Below are 24493 nucleotides of genomic sequence, written 5' to 3'. Positions count from 1 at the left end.
AAGCCGCGTAAATAATCCTACTTCGCGTGACCGCGGCGGCGCTCTTCAGTTGGCATTTCCTCCTGCGCCGACGACGGTCACTCTGAAGCGGCGAGCAATAAAAAAAATGTAAATTGTGCAGCAAGTGAAATTGAAAAGCAATATATTTAAGTGTGATCCCTGTGTTGTGGTGTGTGCGTGTGTGCGACATACAGCTAATAGGCGAGCGGGCGACGGCGCCGCAACCGCCCCCGCCACGCCCCCATCGGCGAATCGAAAAAGAGGCGAAGCAACGCGATGGCCTCCCAACATTCCAGTTGGCGTTTTGGCAAGCGGAGCAAATTACAATTACGCATCAAAGGTAATGTAACGAATGTGCTAATTGACATCAAACACGGCGACGGTGGCATCGGCATAATGGCGCAATCACTCCGTTCGACGTTTTGTCTCTCATGGCCCCCCCACGACCCCGCCATCCGATTCAGTTTGCATTATTTTGCATTACGGCGAGGCAAAAGCATTGCAGTGGCAGCAGCAGCAGCTGTTGCTGTTGTTGTTGTTGTTGTTGTTGTTGTGGATCTTGAACCGTTTCCTCCCCACACCCCCACCTGCCCCTTCTGCATCCTTCTGTTTATTGGACTTGGTCAATAATTGGTTGCATAGGGTTTTTTTTTGTGTTGACATTGATGTCAACTAGCAGCAGCAACAACAATAACATGGGGGAAAGCACACTGGCAGCACTGCGCATAACGGTAACGATGTAGCAGCGATGCAACAGTGATGTACGCATGTATCGACAGCATGGCATTCTGATCAGCAATTCTCCTGATCTCCTCAGTGTTCCCCCGTTATTTATACATTTGTTGTTCTTCTCGTTTCTATTTTCTATTTATTTTTATTTATGTACTTCTCGGTTTTATTTTGGTTACTATTGTTGTTGTTGCCATTTGACCAAATTCTTCGGCTACATGTTGGCCGATTATTTATAGAACGGTCGCCACAGCATAGAGAGAGCCCCCAAAAACGATGACGCAGCACGAGCAACAACATAAACATTCACAAAACATCGACAATAACAATAACAGCAGCAACAACAATAACAACAGCCACTACTAGAACGACAAAAACAATAACATACCAAATACTCGGTTTCTTCCATTCATTGTGTCCTTCACTCTTTCGTTCTTCCCCCACTCGCCGTGCTCTCTCCTTTCTCCACACTCTTTCGCTCTCCCTGTCTGCCTCTCTCTCTCTCTCTCTCTCCCTTTCCAACCAAATCCATCATGCAAGTACAGTTAGCTGTAACGACGACGACAACAACAACAACAACGTCAACGTCGAAACTGTTATGACGCTGTGTTGTTGTCATTTCACGTGCACAGCCTGCGTCAGCGTCGGCAGAGGCAGCGACTGCGGCAGCGGCTGAGCTGATTAGCTTTCCTCGATCCGCGATCAATTTCACTTTGATCGCTTTCTAATGCAAGTCGCTGTGTTCGTGCATGTGTGCACCTCCTCTTGACCAGTAAACCCCCATTAAGTAAATATGTATATTGTTATGATCAGATCATACCCGTAATTAAGATGTATATATGTATGTATTATGATATGCTATGGAATTGGTATTAGTTACGAACTTCTAATGCATATGTGCATATGTATGTAGATATGGGAACATAATTAATACAAACATAGGTTTTAGTCACATCCTTAGTAATAAAGTATAGGGAACTAATATATTATTGACAAATTCTTTGGTTCTAACAAAAGAAATGAATCTATTCCTCCCTTGCAGTTTCGCAGGATCCGGAGGACTTCTACCGCCTGGATCCGCAGCGATCGGCCGCCGAAAATGCCTTCGACATATACTCGATGCTCTGCTTGGAGGAGACGCGGGACACGAAGCGCCTGTTCCTGCTCAACGCGCTGGCCTCGCTCTGTTTGGGGGCCCGAAAGGGCTCCCACCACAGCAACATACGCTTCACCACCGAGGAGCTGCTCTACTGGTAAGTTGCCGGGTGTGGACACCATCGTGCATGACATCGTGCTAATGAATTGCCCTTTATTGCAGCCTTAGTGCCTCACTGGTGCACACCTTCACCCAAGTGCGAGCGGCGGCGCTGAGAACGATCCGGTATGCCATTAGCACGCCCAAGGACATCAAGGCGTTTAATGCTCTGCAGCTGCAGCACCTGCTCTGCCGCTCCATCGATCTGATGCTGAAGAATGACGACGAGCGCGTCCAGGCACTGAAGCTGGTGCGCAAGATGCTGGCCATCTCGCCGGAGGACATCAGTCCGGCGGTGGTGCGCTGCCTCGTCTCGTTGGCGGACAGCGGGATCGAGGAGAACGACAACCTGCTGCGCGCCTGCCTGGCCACCCTGGCGGAGTTTGCCGTGCTCAATCCGGCGCTGCTTATCGTCTGCGGTGGCGTCACTTCCATCACCCGCAACGTGCTGGAGTGCCACAATCCCCGCATCGCCGAGAGCCTGTGCGGCGTGCTCCTGTACCTTCTCGAGTGGCCGCAGACGAGGAACATCTGCGGTGTGCGGCTGGATTGCTTGGCGGCTCCTTACTGCGACTTCACCTACCGGCAGGGCATCGTCGAAAAAAACAAGTGAGTGCCCCAGAAAAGGTCCTCTTAAGCCTCCTTGGGGAGAACTTTACAAGTGGGTTATGCTCAACTTCCCCCAAAATCAAAGCACGGAAAATGCTGACGACTGAAATCACATTCATGTTTCGTAATCGCTGAATCAGCTAATTGAGCCAGACGTAATTTGATCAACTTTACTCATTAATTCGCCGAAAGTAATCCATATTACATCTGATGCTGGGATCTAAACCAAATAATCAATGAACATGGTGCCGCTTTTCAATAATCAAACAGCGGATGCAATCATAAAATTCTAAATATAACATATGTATTAGATAACTCAAGGCAGCCTGGTCATTGACCTCGTTTCTTGCTCTAAACGAGTAGTACAAATCGAGCAAAACACTTTCAGCAATTTTTTAAGAACATCTATTAGGACTACCCGACAAACACCTTAAAATGTTTTTTCACAAGTTGTACTTACTACACAGATAAGCGCTATCAGTTACATCATTCTTTTATAAATAAAACTATCTTGCAGGGATGCACGCGAGCTTCGCTACACCAGCTGTCGGCTGGCGCTGCTCTCCGTGCTGCGCAGCTGGACGGGCACCCTCGAATTCTGTGATCCTAGCAAACCCTCAGGCCTGAAAGCAATAGTCGACGCTCTTTATTTAAACCAGATAGAAGTCAGAGTGAGTACATTCCCGTTAAGTGTCAAACCAAACTTATTGAACATGCGATTTGAACAGAAAGCAATATTGGATTTGCTGTACGAGCTGCTCTCGCTGCCGCAGCCAACCTGGACGGATGACTATGCGGTGGCGTTGCAGGCTGTGGATCCGTCGGACTTCCAGGACTCGTGGCTGCTGAGCAATGGCTTCGTGTCCGCCGAAGGGCGTTCCATTCTGCCAACGCTGGCGGCGCGTGCACCGAGCGTGGTGGAGCAGCATCTGGCGCTGATGCTATACTGTTTTCTCGAGACTGGTCTGCTCAATGCGCTCGTCGAGGTTGCCGTAAGCAGCGATCAGTTCGTCTCGGTGCAGGCTACGGTGCTGATTGGCAAGATCCTGCAGCTAATGCACACCCACCTGCCTCCAGACATTTGCTGTACGAGTCCGGCTCTACCGACGCTGGTGGACCATGCCACACTGGGAAACCAGCAGGCCAATGCGGCGGTGGCCGCTCTGCAAAACTACCAGAAGATGCTGCGGCAGCGACCGGCGTCGTGCAGCCTATTCCTAGACAGCATTATCCAGGGCGGTGCTCTCATCCAGACGCGACTGTTTCGTCGGCACCTCAACATGCAGGAGCAGGCGGGTCCCGTGCTACAGTTGCAGGAAACGGCAGAAGCGGCAGCTTCTGCGGTGCCGCCTGTCACTCAGTATAAGGGCACCCTCGATCGCTCTCGGCTGGACTCTGTCTCCTCCAGCGACGAGTCCAACTCACAGGCTTCGACTTCGTCGAGGTCCAGTTTTCGACTGAAGCGAAAGTTCCTCCCGCAAGCATTCTTTGATAACTTCCGAGCCTTCAATCGGCTGCTAACAGACTCCCGTGTGCTGAGCCAAGCGGACGCGCATCTCTGGGACTGGGATGTTATCACCACCATACTGAGGGTAAAGTGTTTAGCTGACATTAGTTAATAAACGATATTGACCTGTGCTTTGCAGTCGAATCTAATCCGCAAACTGGACTACACCCAGGGAAAGTTCCTGAAGCGACTTGTGGACTTCTACAAGCCGCGCAACAATCGGTTCTCCCACCAGGATTTGGTGCCTGGACAGAGCCTGCCTACCTATGTGAGTGCCGGACTGGATTTGATTGACGTCCTCCTATCCAGCAACGAGGTGAGTCCTTCGCTTGATTTATAAATAAGTTAAACTAACCTACTTTTTAATTCGCAGCTGGAATGTATGCGCTTTATAACCGACTACTTTTCGGACATCAGCCAACAGCTGGCGGCCGTCACCACATCGAATCGTGCACACGACTGTCTATTTAGTCCGCAGCACATGAATAACACGATGTGTCAGCAGTATTTCCTCTACATCGGACGCATGTGCCGAACCGTAAAAGGCATCGAAGTACTCAAAAACACCACCGTATTTGAATAGTGAGTGCTGAATGATATGTAATATAACTCAAATCTTGTCAGGTTAATGAACCTTTAGATGTTAGACCAAAATGAATCCACTAATCAAAAGTGTTAAACTGGATTCATATTGACTTAAACTTGTAAGACCTATGCTAATCAAGATTTTTTTCATTTCAGCTTGATCAATTTGGTGCGGGTGACGGACCACGTCTGCTATGTTAAGCTGATTGTCTCCGGCCTGAACTACAGCTACGAGAAGCTACCGCGTCAGGTGCTGGAAAAGGCGCTTACGTCGGCGAAGCCACGCGGACGCCTGTACGCCACCCAGTTCATGGCGGTGCTGCTCCGTGCCCGTCTGCCTCACTTTGAGGTATGGGGCATTCCATTGATAATCAACCAGACGCGGGATACGGACCGCAGCGTGGGGCTGGCAGCAATGGATGTACTAGAGGAGGCCTGTCACGACAAGTACTACTTGGAGGAGATTATCAGTCGGTGGCCCAATCTAACGCATCGGGGTGATGCAGGACGACTGCTGATGGCCCGCTATTACTCACTGCCCCGCGGCCTGAACAGTACCATGGCGCGGATTGAGGAGGAGATCCGCTACTGGCGCAATGGGTACAACAAGCGCTACGTGCTCCTGGTGGAAGCCGACACCCACTCTAGCCTGACGCTGCACATCCGCAACGAGGATGGCTACTACTCGCGTCGCAACTGCAACCAGAGACCACAGACTGTACCTCCCAATATTGCCCCCCATCTGTACGGGCAGATGGCGCAGACTGGCCAGGGTATGACGGCACTACGGAAGCACGGAGACCTGCCCCAGCTATTGGAACTGCTCACACGCGCCAAATGCACGGACGATGCCGAGTGCCTGGAACTGAAGGCGGCCATTTGGGCACTGGCCCACGCCTCGACCCACGCCAATGGAATTGAATACTTTGTAGAACTGAATGCCAGGTGAGTGATCTATACATACTATAATCAGGCCCTGAGAATTTGAATGACCATTAACAAATTACACCAATACAAAAGAAGCAAGATGTTAAAAATTTCTTCATTTTTTTAGACTGTACGAGAAGCTAATTGTTCTGGTGACCAAGTGCGAGGTGTATTCGGTGCGGGCCACCTGTTTTAGTGCCTTAGGACTTATCGCAGGCACACAAGCAGGTGCCAATATTCTTTTTAAGTTGAGTAAGTATTCCATATATGTATTTTCCATGTAAAATGTTTAGATTTGATTGTGTGCTAATTGGGAAATCAATGTTTTGCAGACTGGCTGAGCGTGCGACATGACAAAAACACAATGTGGCCCGTGCATCAGCCGGAGGATTGGATGTCCAGCCAGTATACTCCAGTGCGACATTACTACGAGGACGTGCCGGCGGACAATGTGACCATGATGGATGATTATATAGAACGATTCTACGAAACAGGCTCAGACTTTTGGCACATACTCGCCGATCAGACTGATGCGAGTGGTGCTGGGGGTGTAGCGGTAGCCGGCACAACCGGCGGTATGCATCCCATAGTGCAGGATCCAAATACAACGATTACGACCACGGATAGCGTTCGCACCACGACCGATGATGTGCATCCAAGAATGTTGGTTGGCGTGGCTGCCAAATCGAAGACTTTGCCGGAGGGCAGCAATCTGCGCCAAGGCAAGCACCAGCGCTCGCTCTCCGAATCGAAGACCACGGACGTGATTAGTTTGCTAGGCGGTGGAGTAGCGACGATGTCGGGAGCGGTTCTCTACCCAACGCCGTATCAGCATCGAATACGCTACAATTCGTGCACAGATTCAAACACTTCCGGCGTTAGCAGCTGCGAATCGGTGACCGGACGCACTGCAGCTGCATATGCCGCTGCAGCCATCGAGTTCCAGCAATTCCCTTTGAGTCCTATTCCAAGCATGTCCAATCTGCTCGAGAGCGATGAGCTGATCCGTCGACATCACCTGGGCACCAGTATGCTGCCTTCCACCCTCAGTCCCATGGCGATGAAGGGCTATGCCCAGCTACGCTCTCTGCGCAAGCACAGCCGACCCGTATTTTCCGAATCGTCGACGGAGTTCTACGACTTTGCGGAGATTTTGGATACCCCGGAGGTTCAGATGCGCAAGCTCGACTGGACCCATTCCCACCGTCGACTGAAAGTGCGCAGTTTAGACCGCCAGCTGAGTGAAGTTTATAGGTGAGTTATCCACGAAGGTGGTCACGTTAATTGGTACTAATTGTGTAACTTGGTTATCTGCTTATAGACGCCTTTCCGCGGACGAGCTGAATGTGTTGCTGCCTACGCTTAACGCTCCCAAGTTCCTGCCTCCAAATGATTTGAAAGGGCCGTGCTATGCGGGCATCTGCTTGCCTAAGAACGTTCTGGACCTGTTCCCGACGCGTAACCTCAGTCGAACGTACGTGTCGCGTGATATCCAGGACCAAGATCTAGTGGGCATCAATCTGCTGAGCAACATTGGCCGGCCACAGTTCCTCAATGACTCACTGACCAACGAGGGCGGCGACGAGTCATCGGTTATATCATCGCTGTCGGACGTCTCGTCTGCAAGTCGGCGACAACCACGACAATTGCAGCAAGGCGCCAAGCACGCGCGCAGCCTGTGTCTCCATTGTGCCCGCTCCCCGCGACAGCAGCGTAATGACAGCGGCAGCCAGAGTAATGGGGGAGGAGGCGCATCCCTCGCACCCTGCGAGCTGTACAGCAGTGCAGCAGCAGCTTTGGTGGCCGCCGGCATCCAGGCTGGACCAGTTTTCGCCAAAAAGAGCGGCCCATCTGCCCAAGGAGCTACGACCGCACTTGGCGCCGACATCAGCTTCCATTCGCCAGAGAGCATGCTGAGCGAGGATAGCCTGCCGGACAGGCTTACGGCCTCCATCTTGTACAACGTGCAGCGTCTGGCTAATCCTGTTAGTGCCAAGCAGTCGAAAATGGCTCTGTTGGAGCTTAAGCAGAAGCACCCGCACGCCTTCCAGGTGAGATCCATTGAAAATCCTAAGTAGTGGTCCGTACTTACCATGTTTTTAACTCTAGGATATTTGCCTTTATTCGGAGTCCTGCAAAACACTGGGCAGGAGTAGCTATCGGATGATAGCCCGCCGCTTCCTGCAGGAACTATTTCTGGACCTTAATTTTGACTCGTTCTACGTGGAGCCGCAGCTCATAATCGGGGCACGAAAGTTTTCCACAGAGGAGAAAGCAGAGGCCATGCCCCCCACGGCAATGCAGGCCATGCCGTTCAAGCAAACGATTCTCAAGCCAAAGCCGGCGGCCCAACTGGCTAGCGTTTATGAGACTAGTTGGGAGAACCTGCTGATGGACCAGTCGCCACGGATAAACAAATCTTCGCCTGCCGCTCAACCGGCCAATGCTCAAACGAAAGCAAAGGCCCGGAACCAGCTGCACATTGACGATACGGAGAGTTCGTTGTCTAGTACGGACGGCGAAGATGACCCCGGCGAGGATGTTTGCGACGGCAGTGGCGCAGGCACCCAGGCCAGCTCGGTGACCACCGCTCATACAGCCCTGCCCACAGGAAACAGCAATCGCAGCAGCATCTGCACATGCACTGCAAGCCAGCCGGTACCAGGTGCCGGATCAGGTGCGGCAACTTCAAACTCCGCCGGTGCTGCGAATAGTGCATCCGACAGTGCCAGTACAATTCTAAAGAACGAAAATCGGCAATTCACACGCGGACGGTTCTATACGCTGGAGCTCGACTTGAGCTGCACCAAGAACAAGTTTCCCATCAAGGATCGCAGCCAGAGAACACCAACGCCACCGCCAATCGAAAGCTCAGTTCAGTCGAAGCGCACGATTCAGAGTGATGTGAATGCGTATGCGCTGGCATGTGTGCAACGAACCGGTGACAGCAATGAGTCCTCGTCGGCCCTAAGATATTCCACGGTGACCAAGAGCTTGGCGGCATCGATGGCCAAGCCGGTGGGCAGTCTGTACTGCGAGAAGCGCTTGCAGAGCTCCAAGTCAGAAGCGGTCCTCGATGAGGTGGCGAAGGCGAGAAGAGCATCCAGTGGCGTAGGAGTGACAACCGTGCGCCAACTCCTAGACGCACTCGGGGAGGATCAATTGAAGTAGTCCAGCGGGGACGCACTGCCACTACCTACACATACATCTCGTTTACTGCCCGCCCGCCTTCTTAAACCGAAACCAATCGGATGATTGTAATATATCAAATCAAAGAACATGTAGCTACCTAGGTTTAGGCAAACCGTACTATAGGATTTAAGTTATTTTCGCCTAGTTCGTTACGAGTAAAGTTATTACCATAGTTACATTTACGATCACCACTTATTCATAGTTATTTTTAAACAAAATTCATAACCGTAAGCAGGAAACCAACAAACGACAAAAATCCCAAAAAATAATATATAATTTTCTAATGTAGCGTCTACCAACATATTTTATAGAAGCAGATCGAAAGCAAATTGGATAATTACCTTGAAGCAACAAGAAACAACCACAAACCACCGCAATTTATTTAATTAATGTACTTAAAACAAAAAGAGACCCAGTGGCAGGCGAAAGCAATAAGACCACACAATCCTTAAACCAAGAAATTATCATTATTGTTGAAAACAAAGCAAGAAGCATACCGTGAATCTTTCACAACCAATTCAAAACCAAAATGAAATCAATAAACTACAAAAAATGAAACCGCCCCCTCTCGATTTGCTAAATCTTATTTACTCAATATTTAAATTCTGGAGGAAAGAGAACAATATTTCGTTCGGTTGACTAGATTTAAGGTCGATTTATTTAGGTTGTGTTTTAATTGAAATTGGCTAAGCAATCGTATTGGTTGAGTCATGCAATTGAAATTCTTGGAACTATTCATACAATATTGTATATGTTTAGGAGACTGTAGGAATTTCGTAGTAAGCTCTATTATTTCACTATTTTTGTATATAAATGCACATAATGATCTTAGGTATATTTCGTAATCTGGTAGTACATAGCAATGGGTGTGCCCAGTGGGCGGGGGAACCATGTCCATCTCGGATCGAACGTGGCTCCTCCACGTCCAACTGCTTGATTCTCGAGTATAGTGGGAAAGTGAGTTGAGTTTCATTTGAATGAGGAATGAGGAGTGAGGAACCGTATTGTTTGAGTGCGGACTTTTCAGGGGGCGCACTTTGTTGAATTTGTCTCCTGATAAAGCTACAATTAATTGAGCACTAATTTTATGTGTGTGTATATACTATATATATAAGTACAATTATATGTATCAAAAATGCAATCAACAATATCAGTCCGTTGCCTGGCCAGCAACAACAATATCTCAATATCTCAATTTCTCAAATTCTCAAACTCCATTCATTTCACGCCTGCTGAAACGGAAATTGATACCAGTTATTAGGGATTAGGGATAGTCAAGCATACTCCAATGGGATATGATATGTAAATTGAGCAGGTCGGTGAAAGTGCCTAGCTGCTCCAGGTGATCCTGGCCACGCCATTGTGGTACTAGCCATCTATGTACGAGTATGTATCCCAGTTCCGTCTACTCACCCAGCCGTGGATCCTATGGCCAGGCGAAGTTGATGCCCGTCAGCTGGTAGAACTTGTTGTTGAAGGGCCGGTAGAACTCCCGGAGTCGCTCGATGGCCCCGGGATCTATGTGCGGGTGGTTGCGACCCTTGGTCTTGCCCAGACAGTGGGGCGTGGAGCGGGCCTCCGACTTGAAGAGGCAGGGGAAGCCCTTGGTGGCATTGAAGTAGAAGTGCTTCTCGGTGACCACGCGCTTCAGGCCGAGGAAGTCCTGCACGCGTCCAATCTCGTAGGCGGGATCCATGATCAGCCGCTCGCCGCTGATGAAGAGCAGCTGCGAGAGCGGAAAGTAGAGCAGCCAGCGCTCCAGGTAGCGGGCATAGACGCCGATCTTCACCGGCCCCCAGTTGGTGTCCACCACCGAGTAGCTCCCATTGACGAAGGCCAGCTGCTCGAAGAGCTTCATGTCCGCCTTCTTGCTCGCCGCCTGCGTGTAGTCGGAGATGGCCCGCGTCACCGGATCCCGCACCACAATCAGCAATCTATAGGAACAGGAAATTGGGATTTAATGGGATATGGCAATGAGATATCACCCAGTTACGTAGGATTAATGTAAACTACTACTTATGCAGTCAAAATATAACGATACTCCTTTTCATGTTGCTCAAATAGTGAAGTTTTCTTTTTTTTTTTTTTTTTTTTTTCTATAACGAAATTGTTTATTTGGACTAGCGTACTATTACCCTTATTGGACAACTTAATCTAATCTGAGTATTTACATTAATGAGTGAAGTTTTCGAGGAACCATTTTATGAAAGGTGCTTAAAGATATGCTACGATTTAATACAAGATCCAAAGACTTGCCGATAAATGCTTTAAATGTCTACAGGATATTTAAGGATATCCGATCTACCTTAAAAATCTGCAATCGTCTCTATTATAGGTGCTCAAAAGTATACTACGCTTTGACTAAATACAAGTCTTGTGGATAAAGCACAGCATTCTATTAATATAATTTTCAAAAGTTTTCAAAAGTAAAGGGATATCTGATTTGCTTTTGAAATTTCAGGTAATCATTTTGTGAATAAGATCATAATATTTTTGACGTAGAAAAGCTCACTTTGTCGCCGGATTCATGTGGTAGACGCGCTGCGGCACCTCCTTGGTGACGAAGTAACTGGGCGTCTTCTCCATGGTGATCTGGCCCTCGATGGTGTACGGCATGTGGTGGCGGTACCAGCGCAGTCCCCGCTGGTAGTGCCTGTCGAAGAAGTGCACCTCCGAGCCGGCGGCCCGGACGTCCGGATGCAGGCGGATGAACTCGAGCAGCGCCCGCGTCCCGCTCTTCTTCACGCCGATGATGAGTGTGTCGGGCAGGTGGCGCGATGGTCGGAGGCCCTGCTGCCGGAGCAGCTGATACTTGGGCGCCCCATCCAGGCTGCTGGTCACCGTCTGCGCCGGTGGTGCACCGGTGGTGGAGGAGCTGTTCCTGCTGCTTCTGCTGCTGATGCTGCTGCTGCTGTTGGCGGCGTTAGTGGTCTCGTTGCGGGGCGAGGAGGTCAGCGCCAGTAGGTTGCGTAAGTTGCTCTGCGCGGGAGAGGTCAGAGGTCAATGCCACACATCGTAGGAAGGATATCAATATTGGCTTATGAAAATGCCCCAAGTCACAAGTCACATATGTATATGTATGCCGAAAAGTAGGCAACAATACATATAACATCACAAAGTTCAGCGACATGCGAAACTTCACTTTCACAGCACACTTTTGGACAGCTTGCTAAATAGTTTAACTTTTAACTGTTACTTTCTTCCAATTTTAATTAAGCCTCACTTTATATATAGCTGTAGCCAAAGTTGCAGATACAATATCCCAATATACAAAAACGAAGTACTTATCAGTGGGGTTTCATGCATAAATGCAATTATTGGGTACACTTATCCGCAAAGTGGGGCACATGGGGCATATTCACCTGCTGCAGGCTGCGACTGATGCTGGCCAGGAGGCAGGCGTTGAAGCTGTAGGAGAAGTAGACCAGAGTCACGCAGATCACCAGGGCGATGGCCAGGCTGCGGCTGCTCAGGCTGAGGCTGCTGCACCAGATGCTCATCACAATCATGGCTGGCTACTAGGCGCTGGTGGCTGCCGTGTCTCGCATCTGGCGGAATAATCGGTGCCGAGCACTCTGTCGAATTCCATTGCCAGTCAGTTGCCCCGGAGCACTGACTGCAGCATCCGGATGCCGTCCGATTCTGATTCTGATTTGCAATCGCAGCAGCGGCTGGCGGCTACCGCCAACGCGAAGTGAAGGAATGGGACTGTTTTTGGATGGGGCTGCTGGTGTCGGTGGTTGCTGCTTGCTGCTTGCTGGTGGGTTCGGGGTGTTTGGTGTGCTGTGGTGTGGTGGTGCGGTGCGGTGCGGAGCGGTGGAGTGTGGTGGTCCTGCCGCTCGAGTTCGAGTTCGGCCTGCAATTGCCGGAGCTGTCGTCGCAGCCGAGTTGCGGAAGTGAAAGCCAGGGATAAGGCAGGGCCAAGACATTGGGGTGCCCTGCCAGCAGCGGATAAGCGCTGCCTGGGCCGCCGGTTAGGCTCCGCTTGGGCAGCAGGGCAGGAAGGGGCGGACGTGTCATGGTTACGCCTGGGAAGCGCACAGGCGCATTGGCCACAGCCGCTCTCGTCTCAGGACGCTTATGCAACTGAGCGTTTTGTGCGCTCTCGCCAGCTCGCATCGCCTTTGTTGTGACGTCGCGAATGTACACTGCTCGAAAGAACTACCCAGTTCTTTTGAAAGATTTCTTTAAGTGTAGCAGATGATGTGTGAAAACCCCAATTGCGATGGCATTATCTCTTAAAGGATGCAAACATAGTTAAATTAAAAGTTACAACGGGCTGAAGAATTCGCGCCTAACGAACGTTAGAAGAAATCTGTGTTTTCTACACAAATCAAATGTTTAAAAAGAAGTATTTGAATTAAGTTAGTAACTAAAATCGAATCTAATGAAGTAATATTTAAATTAAGCAAAGAATAATGCATCGACCCATGAATTCATCATTTATACAAATTGTTAATTTATAATTTCATTATAACGATTGCAAGGGAAAATGTACTCCAAAAACGTACTTGTTAAGTGGAATTTCCGCCATTGGAACTTACATTTTTTTAATAATTCTAACAATTTATATAATTTCTAATGTAGGCTGGGAATGCCATCTCAAAATGAAATCGCCCATACGCTTTTCCCACGGCCTTTTATTTTCCTACTGCCTTCCGCAACGCTCTCTTTTTCGCTCTCGGCTGCAATCAATTTCCCGCTCAAAGGTAAACAAACGAACTAAGAACTTACCCCCACCCACTTTAACCACCCAGCCCCACAGCCACCCACCTTTCCACCTCCCAACCCCACTTGTGCCTGATAAACTATCTGCTGGCATTTAGTATTGAATTGAAATCAATTTCCCAAGCTTTATCGCCGGACGTTCTATTGCCCGTACTCCCTATCACCATTAGCCATTTTAGATTAGTTTTAAGCCCCATCGATGGAATGGCCCAATGGCCTCTTCCATATCGGTGCTTCCTCAAGCATGTGAAAGGCCGAAAATTGTACATTTCTCGGGCGGCGTGGTAAATAGCAGGGGCCCTCGGTTGGCCAACTCCCAAGGGGCTTATCAGCCGGCGGACATCTGTTTATCTGTCCAAGTGGCTTATGCCACTGCGGCATTAGTCACTCACTTTGGGATGCACTTGAAAAAAAAACAGACACGAAATTCGAATATATATAATGAGGTAAAAATAGTATAAGTTTTATTTAAAGTTGTCTAGGAATACAGGACTTCAACATATAAATGGATCATTTTCCTTACTAACAAGTTATATGTATTAAATGAAATTTGTATACATTTAAGAAATGCTGTTTTTGGATATTTGTTTAAAAATAGGATATAGTTAAGTCGAAAAACCTTGCTTATAAGACCACCGATACTCTTGTACAAGATGCGCCTCCTCTTCGGTTTCCTGTTTGGGTCATAATAAGTCATACCGAAATCCCTTGAGCAGAATTATGAACCCTAGCTGAAATAAGTAGATAATCCCAGGCCCTCAGCTTTTCCGCCCGTGTATCCATGGCCACACAACACATGCACCTGGTCGGGTTGGGTTATCTTATCGCCTTATCTGCGCCGCCTGCGCCGCAGTCGAATTCTCCGCCGGACTTCCACCGGCCCATTTGCCATTTGTCCGGCGTCCCATCGTGGGCATCTCCACTCCAGCTGCTCGCTAAAATGCTCTAAGCTGCTCCCATAGGTGAACCTCCCTGCTGCTGGACTAACCTACGCTAATCTACCGAAAACATGACGAACATGTGGGCCAAACTGGTGCTGAAGTTCTTCAAGTATGCGCCCAGCTATGTGGGTGAGTCACCCAAGCCAGGGTAGACCTTTGTCCAGATACCAAATCTCGTTCACTTGCAGTCTGCCTGTGCTTCCTGCCCTGCGGCATGATCTTCGGCTATACGATCTGCGCCTTTGTTGCGGAACGAAACCTCAACGCCGGATTCAATTACTATGGACCGCTGATCCTGGGCGCCTGCTGGGCGGTAGTCACCGCCCTGGCCATGCTGGTGGTCAAGTTTGTGAAGAAGTGCATCATCTATTGGCAGCCATGGCTGCTCCTGGCCGCCGGAATCTTTAGTCTCATAGGCAGCTGCTTCTACTTTGCCGACGGATTTGGTGAGTCACCTCGCTATGCACTTCGAAAGGCTTAGGAATCATAATATATGATTCCCGCTATCCAATTTTCCCCCACAGACCACGTTGGAGCCTACATATCGTACTTGGCGCACAGCATGACCTTCGTGGCCGGCTATAGCTTCCTGCACACGATCAGCTCCAAGGGCAGCAGGTCGCTGTTCCTGTCGGGCAGCTGCAGCTGCTACCTCCTGGGCGTGGCGTCCGCCGTCAGCCTGATCGTGTCCTCCTACAGTCGGAATGTGGAGGAGCTGGCCGGACAGACGGCGACCACGGAGCAGCTGATCGATGGCATCTACGTGAACTTCGCGGGCACCTACTTGAGTGTGGCGGCCGTTGTGCTGGCCATCCTGGTGGGCCAGAAGGTGCTCCACTTCCTGGGCACCGTCGACCTGGTGAACAGCATGGACAACGACCTGCGGATCGCCAACTCCAATGGCAGCATCTTCGAGAAGCGATCGGAGGTCATCAAGCGGCTGCAGTTCTTCTACGTGACCAAGAACCAGCAGTGGAACATGATGCTGCTGCTCCTCTTCACGGAGGCCGTGCAGTTCGCGCTGTTCGTGTACTTTGTCTACTGGTTCGCCCTGAATCCGGCCATCCGGCTGACAGAGTTCTCCGGCATCGACGGCATGTTCTGGGTGATCTTTGCGGGCAGCCTGCTGGCGCTCATCTGCCAGTGGTTCCTGTCGGTGAAGGTCACCTTTGTGGGCACGCAGGTGGCCCTCATCTTCTTCACCCTGCTGGCCATGATCCTGTGCAGCAACACGGAGTCCAGGTGGTCGCTCTGGCTGCTCCTCGTGCTCTTCGGCCTGTCGTACTCGCAGCAGCAGATCCTCCTGCTGGAGGTCACCCACCTGCGCTTCACCGAATGCATCATATGCATCTCGTATGTGCTCAAGTTGGTCTGCACCAGCATCGTGTACTTCTACTTCGTGGCGGATGCGAAGAACTCCTACTTCTACGCCACCGACTCCAGCACCCTGATGGCCCAGGGATTCGTCTTCCTCATCATCACCTCGCTGCTGGCCCTCGTGGTGGGCATGAAGGTGCCCCGGACGCATCGCGCCCAGCTGCTGGAGATCCAGTACGAGGTGTACGGCATCATCTTCATGAAGCACCAGATCGAGCAGCTCAACGTCCGTTGGCTGAACGACGGCACCATTCCCACCATCAACCAGTGACCGCGTATTTGACCTCAGGTCACTCGGGTATCGACTCCCGATCTGTACACGCACTTTCTTATCTTATCACAAATACTCAGTATTTAATGAATCGAAAATAAACAGACTTCTCAGTCTACATCCACAGACCGCACTGCACTTATGGTGGCAATGGGAATATATGTACATGGAAAGTTTCAATTTAAGTTAAGCCTACAAATATCTATCATCTTCCACGTCTAATGAATATAAAATATGGAACATCTTTAGGTATAATGTTCAATTTAACGAATAGATAGGCTGGGCAACTACAGTTTAAGCCAGATTCTTTAGATAAAATATATAAAACTTCATATCTTTCGCCTAAAAAGTACTCCTTCATAATTAATGGGCTATGAATACTTTTGCAATTGACTTCCGAATCTAAAGCTAAGATTTCAGATAGTTTCAAAAGCAGATTATAAGAAATGCGTATCTGGCGCCGCGTCCTGTGAAATACAATACCATTAGAGGTGCAATCAAGATCTTAAGTGGGATCTAGATAGTGGCTGTTTGGTTTCGTGGTGTCGGTTTATTTTAGGACTAAAACTAACGTCTTATGGAGATAATCTGAACGGCGGCGGTGTGATCGCGACAAAAGTGGCTGGCGCAGGCCGATACGTTCGCACATGGAGTCACCTTGTAGCCATTGTCACCTGGAGGAAGATATGCGTATTTATGCGGGCATTCGTTTTGTGGAGACATGACAAACAACTTACCCAGCTGAGTCATGAACTTGTGCAGCGTGTCCACATTTCGCACCGTGCTGGCCAGCAGGGTTTCCAGCCCACTTCCTCGCCTGGCGTACAAGTAGTCCATGGCACCCAGCAGTGCATCGAACTGGGAATCATCGTAGATCACATCGGCGGCCATCAGAATATCCGTTTCCGCATGCGACTCCCACGGAAACGTGCTGACCGCATCCCAGTTCAGCTGCTCCGCCTTGGGTATCTGCTCCTTGGGTGAGTCTGGGAAATTCAGACTGATATTCTCTCGCATCAGCTGGACGCACGGCTCGCTGCCATCGGTCAGCAGGACCTGGCCCACTTGCAGCTGCAGGGCCGGTAGTTTCAGCAGGATTCCCAGGAGCCCGGTCCCGGCCCCCAGCTCCACTATGTTCTTGCCACGGACCAGGTCGCGGTGCTGCAGGAGGTAATCGCCGAGGGCCAGAGCCGCTTCCCAGGTGCACAATCCAGTGGTGCCCTGGGCCACAAAGCTGGTGGACTCACGGAGCGTTATGAGGGCGCCCGGTTCGAGGAGATAGTGCTTGTAGGCGTACGTGGACGCGGATCCTGTGCTCGCTTTGTTGTCCGCCACCGGACCGCACAGACTGCTGTATATGTCGTCGTGCACATCCTCCTGATCGCGGAGCAGGTGCATCAGCTGCTTGAGGAAGGCCTCCAGGTAGCTGCGACGCACCGGATAGCGCCGGTTCATCGGGTGGCCACAGGTGGCCGCTATCAGCTCCTGCTGATCCTCCCAGTTGAGTGGCAACTTGACCGACTGCAATGGACACCAAACCGATTCGGATGCAACAGGTGGCCGCGGCATGCAACACGGGGTCTACTCACCGACCAGGCCATCTTCTTCACCGGATAGCAGCAGAGGAACTGCTGCTGCAGCTTGTCGTACTTCCCGGACATTTTCCGCCGCTCCAAGATACGGTTTCCTCGGCTATTTCGTTGTGAAAACCCACTCCCAAGCGATCGAAACTGGCAACGTGAATCGCACCCGGCACCTGGAGCAGTGTGACCATCATTCCCAAATATACCCTCTGTCGGGGTGGGGAATGTCAAGTGGGGCAAACAAATGGGGTATTCCCAGCTGTGGGAAGTACCTAAAAATGTACCTAAGCCTAAAAGAAAAGCATGCAGTTCGGAAAATATTGACTCGGAAAGCTAAATACTCGATAATAAATACTTTGGGCTTAGTAACACTAAACATTATTTATCACAGAATATATTACTGTTGGCGGCAGTGCAAGTAGTGACGAGCTGTTGGGGTATAATATTACAAATAACAAATATCAAGAAAATATTAATAACAAGAAAATATTATTCATTATTGAATATATTGGGTGGGTGGCAGTCCACGTAGTGACAAAGCTGTTGGAGGATAATATTACAACTACCAAATATCAAGAATATATCGTTCAAAATTCCCGTCGAATTATATTTTATTGGTTTAATAACTTAACCTTAACTTCTGGACCCGTGGGCCTAGAGGCTTGTGCTAAATGTTGTTAAAAAGGCATTTCCAATTGCTATATAAGCTTTTCAGACGAAATGGTTCCGGACAGCACAGGAAAGTTATTTTTTGTACCATCTTAATACATTTAATAAGGTAATGGAAACCCACATTTAAATGTACAATACAGTACTCTTTGTTAAGCAATGGATAGCAAACGAAAAATAGTTCATATAGAATAATCTTTGAACTCATAGATATCATGCTTATTCTATACTAGAAGCTGGGTAATTAAAATTCAAATTAACAAATTAGAGTAATCCCAGTCATAATTTAGCCATAGATTGCCTCCAAGTGTGTTCCATAAATCAAATAGACTCGTATATATAGATAAGGCTTGCAATATCGCTGCCCACTTTTGGGCTTTTTGTGCTCCTCACCGGAAACAAATTCCCATACTACTGACTATATTATGTGTAGATAAAGCACGTGCCAAGCGAATTGTTGGATGCAAAGCTTGGAAAACCCAGTAGTTTTTGGATGGCGGGTCCAAGGAGGCACTTCTGGTTGGAGGGATGGATGGATGGAGGGATGGATGGATGGATGGATGGTCATGACTATTGCTCCATCGAACATCCCGAACAGCGCTGTTAGCCAACAGCGGTGGGCACTGCTATTACGTGGACGTAGTGCCGATCGATTGGCGCTAGTCGATCCGATCTTCCCATCGGCGCTTTCTCGGCTCATGCTCATGGCAATTGGGTTCTGTTCAGATTCAGATTCGGTTTAGTTCATTTCCGCAGCTGGCGGCGATGGAAGTGCCGCGATTACGTCGAGCCCACGTCAAATGAGATTTTAGCTGGGTTTTCGATTCGGTTTCGGTTTTGGTTTCGAGCTATCGAGCATCTTGGAAAGTGGAGAGTGGAGGAGAGTGGCGTTTGGGAATAGAGCTCCATACAGCATCCGTAGTGATCCAAGGAGTGGCAGACCTTGAGACCCATCACTGCCACAACCTTGAACTTCAGTCGTAGTCGTAGTCCACATTGCGTCTCTCAATTAGATGCAGGCCATTCGGTCGGTCTTTCAGTCATTCAGTCATTCAGTCATCCGGTTGTTCGGCGAGTGAGTGCATCTCGTGGTGTTTAAAAATAAATAGCATCAGCTGCAGCACCCAAAATAAAAGCCATAAACTACTGGCGCAGGAAGCGCTGTGCTGCCAATTGGCGGGCTTGCCAAGGAGATACTATACACCGCGCTGCGCGGATCCCACTGGGAATACCAACTACCAGATACTACGTACGGAGCACAGGTAGGTGGGCGGAATCGCATCGGCTTGGAATCGGAACGGGATCGCATGGGATCGCATGTGATGGGGTGGGATTGGGTGGGATATAGTGGGTGCGACACGTTCCCATCACACACCTCGCACGCGTTCATCCGACGTCTTTTGGTTTGGAATGCTGTTTTTGTTTTTGCCCTGCTATCAGCAAGATGTTCAAAACACCTGATTGATTTCCAGATTATTATAGTTGGGAGACCCAAGGGCAGCAAGTGGCCAAAACATTTCGTAAGCCAGGCCAATTGGCTTATTGAGAACACAGCCTAAGACTAATTTGATTCTTTTATCTGCAACGTTTGTTATAGTTATAGTTCTTAAGGGAAAGAGATGAAGATGAAACTACATTTAAAGATTTCGACTCAAAATAACGCTTACAAAGAATTTTTGTTCCAAGTCCAGTAATATTCATATGCATATTTCAGCTTGATTTGAGTACAGAACTGCACGATTTCGTTCTCAGTGCATGCCAAAACTAGTCGAGGGCGGGAAAGTGTCAATACCCCATCGACTCATTGGCCCAGCTGGTAGCCAAATATGTGGCTTCCACTCGAGAGCCACATGTAACCACGCTCCTCATCGCAATCTTATCACCTTATCGATGGATCCGCAGTCACTGGGCTTTGCTTATCTCGATCTGTATCTGGGCCTGTACCTGTGCCCGTTGTTTTCCATCGACTTCAGTCAATGGAGTGCTTAGCTGCTCCTGGTTTATTGGCGATAGCTCCATGGATATTTACCCAAAACATTGTTGGGTCAAATAGATCTATAAAGCACGTTATACCATTTTATAATGCTTCGATTATAGAATGATGCGCAAAAACACAAAACTATTTCATATATTTGAAAATGGAACTAAAGCTTAGTGAAGCAATACGAAAATGGCAACATGTTCTAATACGAAATAATTTTTGCCTATCCGTGACTTAGTTATGACAAATTGTCGAATGAGTTACGAGCTTCGAGCGACGTGCAAATGTCATATTTCTGTAACTTCGAAGCAACCACAAACTTACATCTAAACGTAGGTACAAGTATTTTTAGGGCAGCTGTGCTATAATTACCGAGAGTTCAAAAACTATATAGATTTATACTATACTTAGATTGTAGAAACGTGTAGGTTCAGCCGCCCAATTATGCACTGATATTATACAGGGATTTCTATAGTTTGCATGCTAATTGAATCGATTGCACTACTTATAATAACTTATTTTTAATAACTTTTTTAATCTTCCTTCAATTTCGTTAGTTTTGGCAAGCTCTGTTAATCGAACGGGTTGTATTGAACTGAGTCGCTATCAGTGGGCTTTTTATTACATTTTATCAAATGAAATCTTTCCCCGATTGTCTGCAGGCCATTTGCGGTTAGTTTTGAAGAGCTCTATTAATCGAGCTGGTTGATTTGACCTCAGTCGCTATCAGTGGGCTTGTTATCACGTTTCCTCGCACCTCGAACCACTATTTTATTAGTCAATTATAGTGTAAGAACCGAGCACGCTTTTTCTTAGAAACTAGTTGACTTCCCACAGAATCTATGACTAGTTCAATGGTGGCTTAATCCATTGAATTCCATTTCCCATTTCACCATCAGTCATGTGGCTTGCACCGAATTCTCGAGCACTCGAAAGCACCTAAAACTGAATTCGGCTGGAATCCCGCGACAAAGCTTGCCATTGATGCCTAAACGTTGTAGATCGCATCTGGAGCACTACGAAGCACAGCGTCGAACTACTGATAAGTGGACATCTTACGGACCAGACGCCATTGACCTTGGGCCGGGGGATCGCTACTCTCGATCATCACACGCAAAAAAATGCCCCAATCAAATGCTTAATTTTCAAATCAGTTTGTATGTTGCAAACTAAACCATTGATCTTTTAAATTTGGTAGTATGTGACTTGTGTCTTCTAACCGTAGTTATTAACTGCAAGAAGATGCATACTTTAGAAGTATTACCTTTCTCGTGAGACCAACAGAATGTTTAGCATCTTTCTGTGTGCACAACATGGAGGACACGAACATGATTCACAATTTGCGCGCTAACTTTGGTCTGGGTCTCTGGGTGGAAATCTGTCACATGACGCCGCTGATAAGGAAAGCTGCCGGTGGTGGATAGGGAGGGAAGTCGCTGGAAGGCCGGAGTGTCAGATTTCGAGTGTCAGATTTGGGATTCTGGTTTCTTGGACCACGAACCCGTGAACCCGGCTTCTGGTCAGATGGCAACAACACTGTGCCACCGATCTGCCTTCTGGGACTGGAACTGGGACTGGGACTGGGGAGGCATCTTTTTAACTCGTATGCGGTTAATTGTGACAAGTGATCGTTAACGTATTGCGCCCAGTAATTGCCGTAAATCATTTACGAACGCGGCCAGCTGCCTTCAATGGAATTTTCCCCATATCACTTCCCTATTCCGACTTGTTTTCAGCGTTACGACGGGCATGCATTTAAATACAATATTTCTCAATATTTCCCTCTCAGTTGGCCATGGAAAAGAAGGTCTACCAGGACACTACCCGACCGCTGCCCAGGGCCTCCCGTGCACGGTACTATAACAAGCACGACAAGAGCGACCTGGGCGACGACTTTGTGGCGCCCGACGCGGGATGGGCGTGGGTCGTTTGCGTCGCCGCTGGCGTTTCCAATGTAGGTAAAACCAAGCCAGTTTCCTCTACTTCCTTCTTACATCTATTTTGACAAAGGAGACCTCTAATAGCGTTCGTTTACAGCTCTCCATTTACCCCTGCCTGCAACAGTTTGGCTTCCTGTTCAGGGAGCGGCTCTCCGATCTGGGCATGTCCAGTTCCCAGATTACGGCCATCATCAACACAAATCCGGCCGTATCGGCCTGCACGGGCCTGCTCAATGGACCGATGTTCCGGCGGTTTACCTTCCGGCAGGTGGCCATGGCCGGTTCTCTGCTGATCTCCGGTAGCCTCATACTGACCGCCTTCTGTGAAACCTTCGTGGGCTACATGGTGGCCTACGCCCTGCTGTTCGGTGAGTGCGAAGGCATCTCTACTCAGCTAAGATGTCATTCGAAACTATCCTTTGACATTCATATTATAGTTCGATTTCTGAATGAAAGTCTTTCTTTGACTCCACAGGCTTTGGCATGGGCATAAGTGTGTCGGCCTCCTCGCTGGCGATCAACACGTACTTCCAGAAGAAGCGGCGCCGGGCGGCCGGGTTTTCGTGGACCATAACGGGTCTGGGACCGATCTTCCTGCCGCACCTGGTCACCTTCTTGCTGACCATCTACGGGGTGCAGGGCACCACGCTGCTCTTCGCCGCCATCTCGCTGCACTCGTTCGTTTGCGCGCTGATCTATCAGCCGGTTCGGTACCATGTGAAGCCACCGGAGGAGCAGCTGGCGGATCAGGAGCAGCAGGCGGAGGCGCTGTGTGCGCACTGCACGTGGCAGCAGAAACGCGAGCCGGGCGGCATATTCTCCAGTCAGTATCTGTGCCAGGACGACGATGCCCAGCGACCGGGCTACGAGATCTGTGAGCCCGGCACTCCGATGCTCTCGCGCGCCAACGATGGCTGGTATGGCTCCCGGCTGTCGCTGACCTCGGGGCGTCTACGCTTCCGCACCATTTCGAGCTCCAAGGATCTGGAGCAGACCCAGCGGCTGCATTGTCCCATCAGCGAGGAGCAGAACCACGAGACCGATGAGTTCCTGCGGCCCAACAACTTTCGCCGGGAGCGGGTGGAGTCCAACCTGGAGGCCAAGCTCTGCTGCCAGTGTGCGGCCAAGCGGGAGGAGCACAACAACAACCGCAAGGAGAAGGAAGCCGAGGCTGAGGCCGAGGCTGAGGATGAGGAGTCGGAAGTGGAGGCTGCTCCGCTGCACGATCCCCAGATGAGCTTTCTGGCCAAGGTGGTCACCTTCTTCGATCTGGACCTGCTGCGCGACTTCACCTTCGTCAACCTGGTGGCCGGACTGACCATTATCAACTTTGGGGAGCTGAACTTCTCCATCCTGACGCCCTTCATCCTGGTGGACTTCGGCTTCGATACTCCGCAGATCACGCTGGCCATGTCGCTGCTGGCGGGACTGGACATCACCATGCGCTTCATGGTGCCCTTCCTCACCGAGAAGATTCCGTGGGACAACCGGGTATTCTTCCTCATCGGCGTGGTGGGCATCGCACTCGGCCGCACAGTGGTGGCCTGCACGCGTTCCTACAGCCTGATCCTCTGCAGCTTCGTGTGGATCGGTCTCTGCAAGGGCGTGCGCACCATCTTCTGGCCACTGATCATACCCGGCTACGTGCCTCTGAACCGCCTGCCGGGCGCCTCGGGACTCCAGCTGCTGATCTCGGGACTGTTCACGCTGATCGGTGGTCCATTTGTCGGTGAGTGCTTTACATGTCAGCATATGCGATTTGCACCCACTTTGCACCCTTTGATGTTCAATGTGAATATAACAATGGGTATTGAAAATATCATAATACTATATATAATATATTCCAATGATATGATACTATAACCAAATATCTTATCAATACCCAATGTTGTATCCTTGAATGCAAATGAAGTAATGTCAATCTCTCTATTACTTGCAGGCTTGGTGCGCGACCGTTACGACTACTCGGTTACCCTGCACTGCCTCAACATGATGTCCTTTGTGGCAGCGGCGTCCTGGACCTTGGAGGCCCTCATCCGGCGGCATCGCCGCAGACAGCGCCTGGTGGACAGCTGAGGAGCTCCAACTCAAGGACATCGTAGCGTAGGAAGAACTTTTTTTTGCTAGCCTTAAGGAAAAGTTTTGTATAATAAATGTGCCTGATCCATTTTCCATTCTACTCGTGCATCCATAAAAGTG

General features: G+C 49.4%; 5 protein-coding genes across 5 annotated transcripts; 3 read left to right on the top strand and 2 right to left on the bottom strand.

The window, feature by feature from the left end:
- Positions 1–65: 65 nt before the first annotated feature.
- LOC122623923 (rapamycin-insensitive companion of mTOR) lies at positions 66–9362 on the top strand. Its single transcript, XM_043803305.1, has 12 exons — positions 66–340; positions 1772–1982; positions 2048–2593; positions 3111–3264; positions 3322–4185; positions 4240–4416; positions 4474–4682; positions 4842–5630; positions 5740–5864; positions 5945–6866; positions 6934–7663; positions 7722–9362. Exons 1-12 carry the CDS (start codon positions 277–279, stop codon positions 8781–8783), a joined length of 5853 nt encoding a protein of 1950 aa, XP_043659240.1. The 5' UTR covers positions 66–276; the 3' UTR covers positions 8784–9362.
- Positions 9363–9675: 313 nt separating this feature from the next.
- On the bottom strand, positions 9676–12352 carry LOC122624745 (heparan sulfate glucosamine 3-O-sulfotransferase 6). The gene is given in 3 exon segments (XM_043804433.1): positions 9676–10738; positions 11317–11783; positions 12167–12352. Coding segments are annotated over 3 exon segments (1161 nt in total). The 3' UTR covers positions 9676–10230.
- A 2062-nt stretch (positions 12353–14414) lies between these two features.
- LOC122623460 lies at positions 14415–16247 on the top strand. Its single transcript, XM_043802642.1, has 3 exons — positions 14415–14602; positions 14662–14919; positions 14998–16247. The coding sequence occupies exons 1-3, from the start codon at positions 14542–14544 to the stop codon at positions 16119–16121; spliced, it is 1443 nt and encodes a 480-aa protein (XP_043658577.1). The 5' UTR covers positions 14415–14541; the 3' UTR covers positions 16122–16247.
- Positions 16248–16651: 404 nt separating this feature from the next.
- On the bottom strand, positions 16652–17905 carry LOC122623461 (protein-lysine N-methyltransferase EEF2KMT). The gene is made up of 3 exons (XM_043802643.1): positions 17711–17905; positions 16859–17642; positions 16652–16795 (listed from the first exon to the last, which is right to left on the bottom strand). Exons 1-3 carry the CDS (start codon positions 17780–17782, stop codon positions 16689–16691), a joined length of 963 nt encoding a protein of 320 aa, XP_043658578.1. The 5' UTR covers positions 17783–17905; the 3' UTR covers positions 16652–16688.
- Positions 17906–19102: 1197 nt separating this feature from the next.
- Positions 19103–24468, top strand: LOC122623411. Its single transcript, XM_043802561.1, has 5 exons — positions 19103–19635; positions 22144–22308; positions 22392–22662; positions 22770–24023; positions 24234–24468. Exons 2-5 carry the CDS (start codon positions 22150–22152, stop codon positions 24368–24370), a joined length of 1821 nt encoding a protein of 606 aa, XP_043658496.1. The 5' UTR covers positions 19103–19635; positions 22144–22149; the 3' UTR covers positions 24371–24468.
- The last annotated feature ends 25 nt before the right edge of the window (positions 24469–24493 follow it).

This window comes from Drosophila teissieri, chromosome X (assembly GCF_016746235.2).
Source record: "Drosophila teissieri strain GT53w chromosome X, Prin_Dtei_1.1, whole genome shotgun sequence".
Lineage (NCBI taxonomy): Eukaryota > Metazoa > Arthropoda > Insecta > Diptera > Drosophilidae > Drosophila > Drosophila teissieri.
Note: the sequence above shows the minus strand (reverse complement) of the source record. Positions and strands in the feature narration are given on the sequence as shown.

Excerpts from the sequence above, each read along its gene's own strand:
- LOC122623923 (XM_043803305.1), top strand. The coding sequence starts at position 277 with ATGGCCTCCCAACATTCCAGTTGGCGTTTTGGCAAGCGGAGCAAATTA. Across the intron at positions 1,983-2,047 it reads ACCGAGGAGCTGCTCTACTG|CCTTAGTGCCTCACTGGTGC; the intron begins GTAAGTTGCCGG and ends CCTTTATTGCAG. Across the intron at positions 5,865-5,944 it reads CAATATTCTTTTTAAGTTGA|ACTGGCTGAGCGTGCGACAT; the intron begins GTAAGTATTCCA and ends AATGTTTTGCAG.
- LOC122623460 (XM_043802642.1), top strand. The coding sequence starts at position 14,542 with ATGACGAACATGTGGGCCAAACTGGTGCTGAAGTTCTTCAAGTATGCG. Across the intron at positions 14,603-14,661 it reads GTATGCGCCCAGCTATGTGG|TCTGCCTGTGCTTCCTGCCC; the intron begins GTGAGTCACCCA and ends GTTCACTTGCAG. Across the intron at positions 14,920-14,997 it reads CTACTTTGCCGACGGATTTG|ACCACGTTGGAGCCTACATA; the intron begins GTGAGTCACCTC and ends TTTCCCCCACAG.
- LOC122623461 (XM_043802643.1), bottom strand. The coding sequence starts at position 17,782 with ATGTCCGGGAAGTACGACAAGCTGCAGCAGCAGTTCCTCTGCTGCTAT. Across the intron at positions 17,643-17,710 it reads TGAAGAAGATGGCCTGGTCG|TCGGTCAAGTTGCCACTCAA; the intron begins GTGAGTAGACCC and ends TGTCCATTGCAG. Across the intron at positions 16,796-16,858 it reads CAAGTTCATGACTCAGCTGG|GTGACAATGGCTACAAGGTG; the intron begins GTAAGTTGTTTG and ends ATCTTCCTCCAG.
- LOC122623411 (XM_043802561.1), top strand. The coding sequence starts at position 22,150 with ATGGAAAAGAAGGTCTACCAGGACACTACCCGACCGCTGCCCAGGGCC. Across the intron at positions 22,309-22,391 it reads TCGCCGCTGGCGTTTCCAAT|CTCTCCATTTACCCCTGCCT; the intron begins GTAGGTAAAACC and ends GTTCGTTTACAG. Across the intron at positions 22,663-22,769 it reads GGCCTACGCCCTGCTGTTCG|GCTTTGGCATGGGCATAAGT; the intron begins GTGAGTGCGAAG and ends TTGACTCCACAG.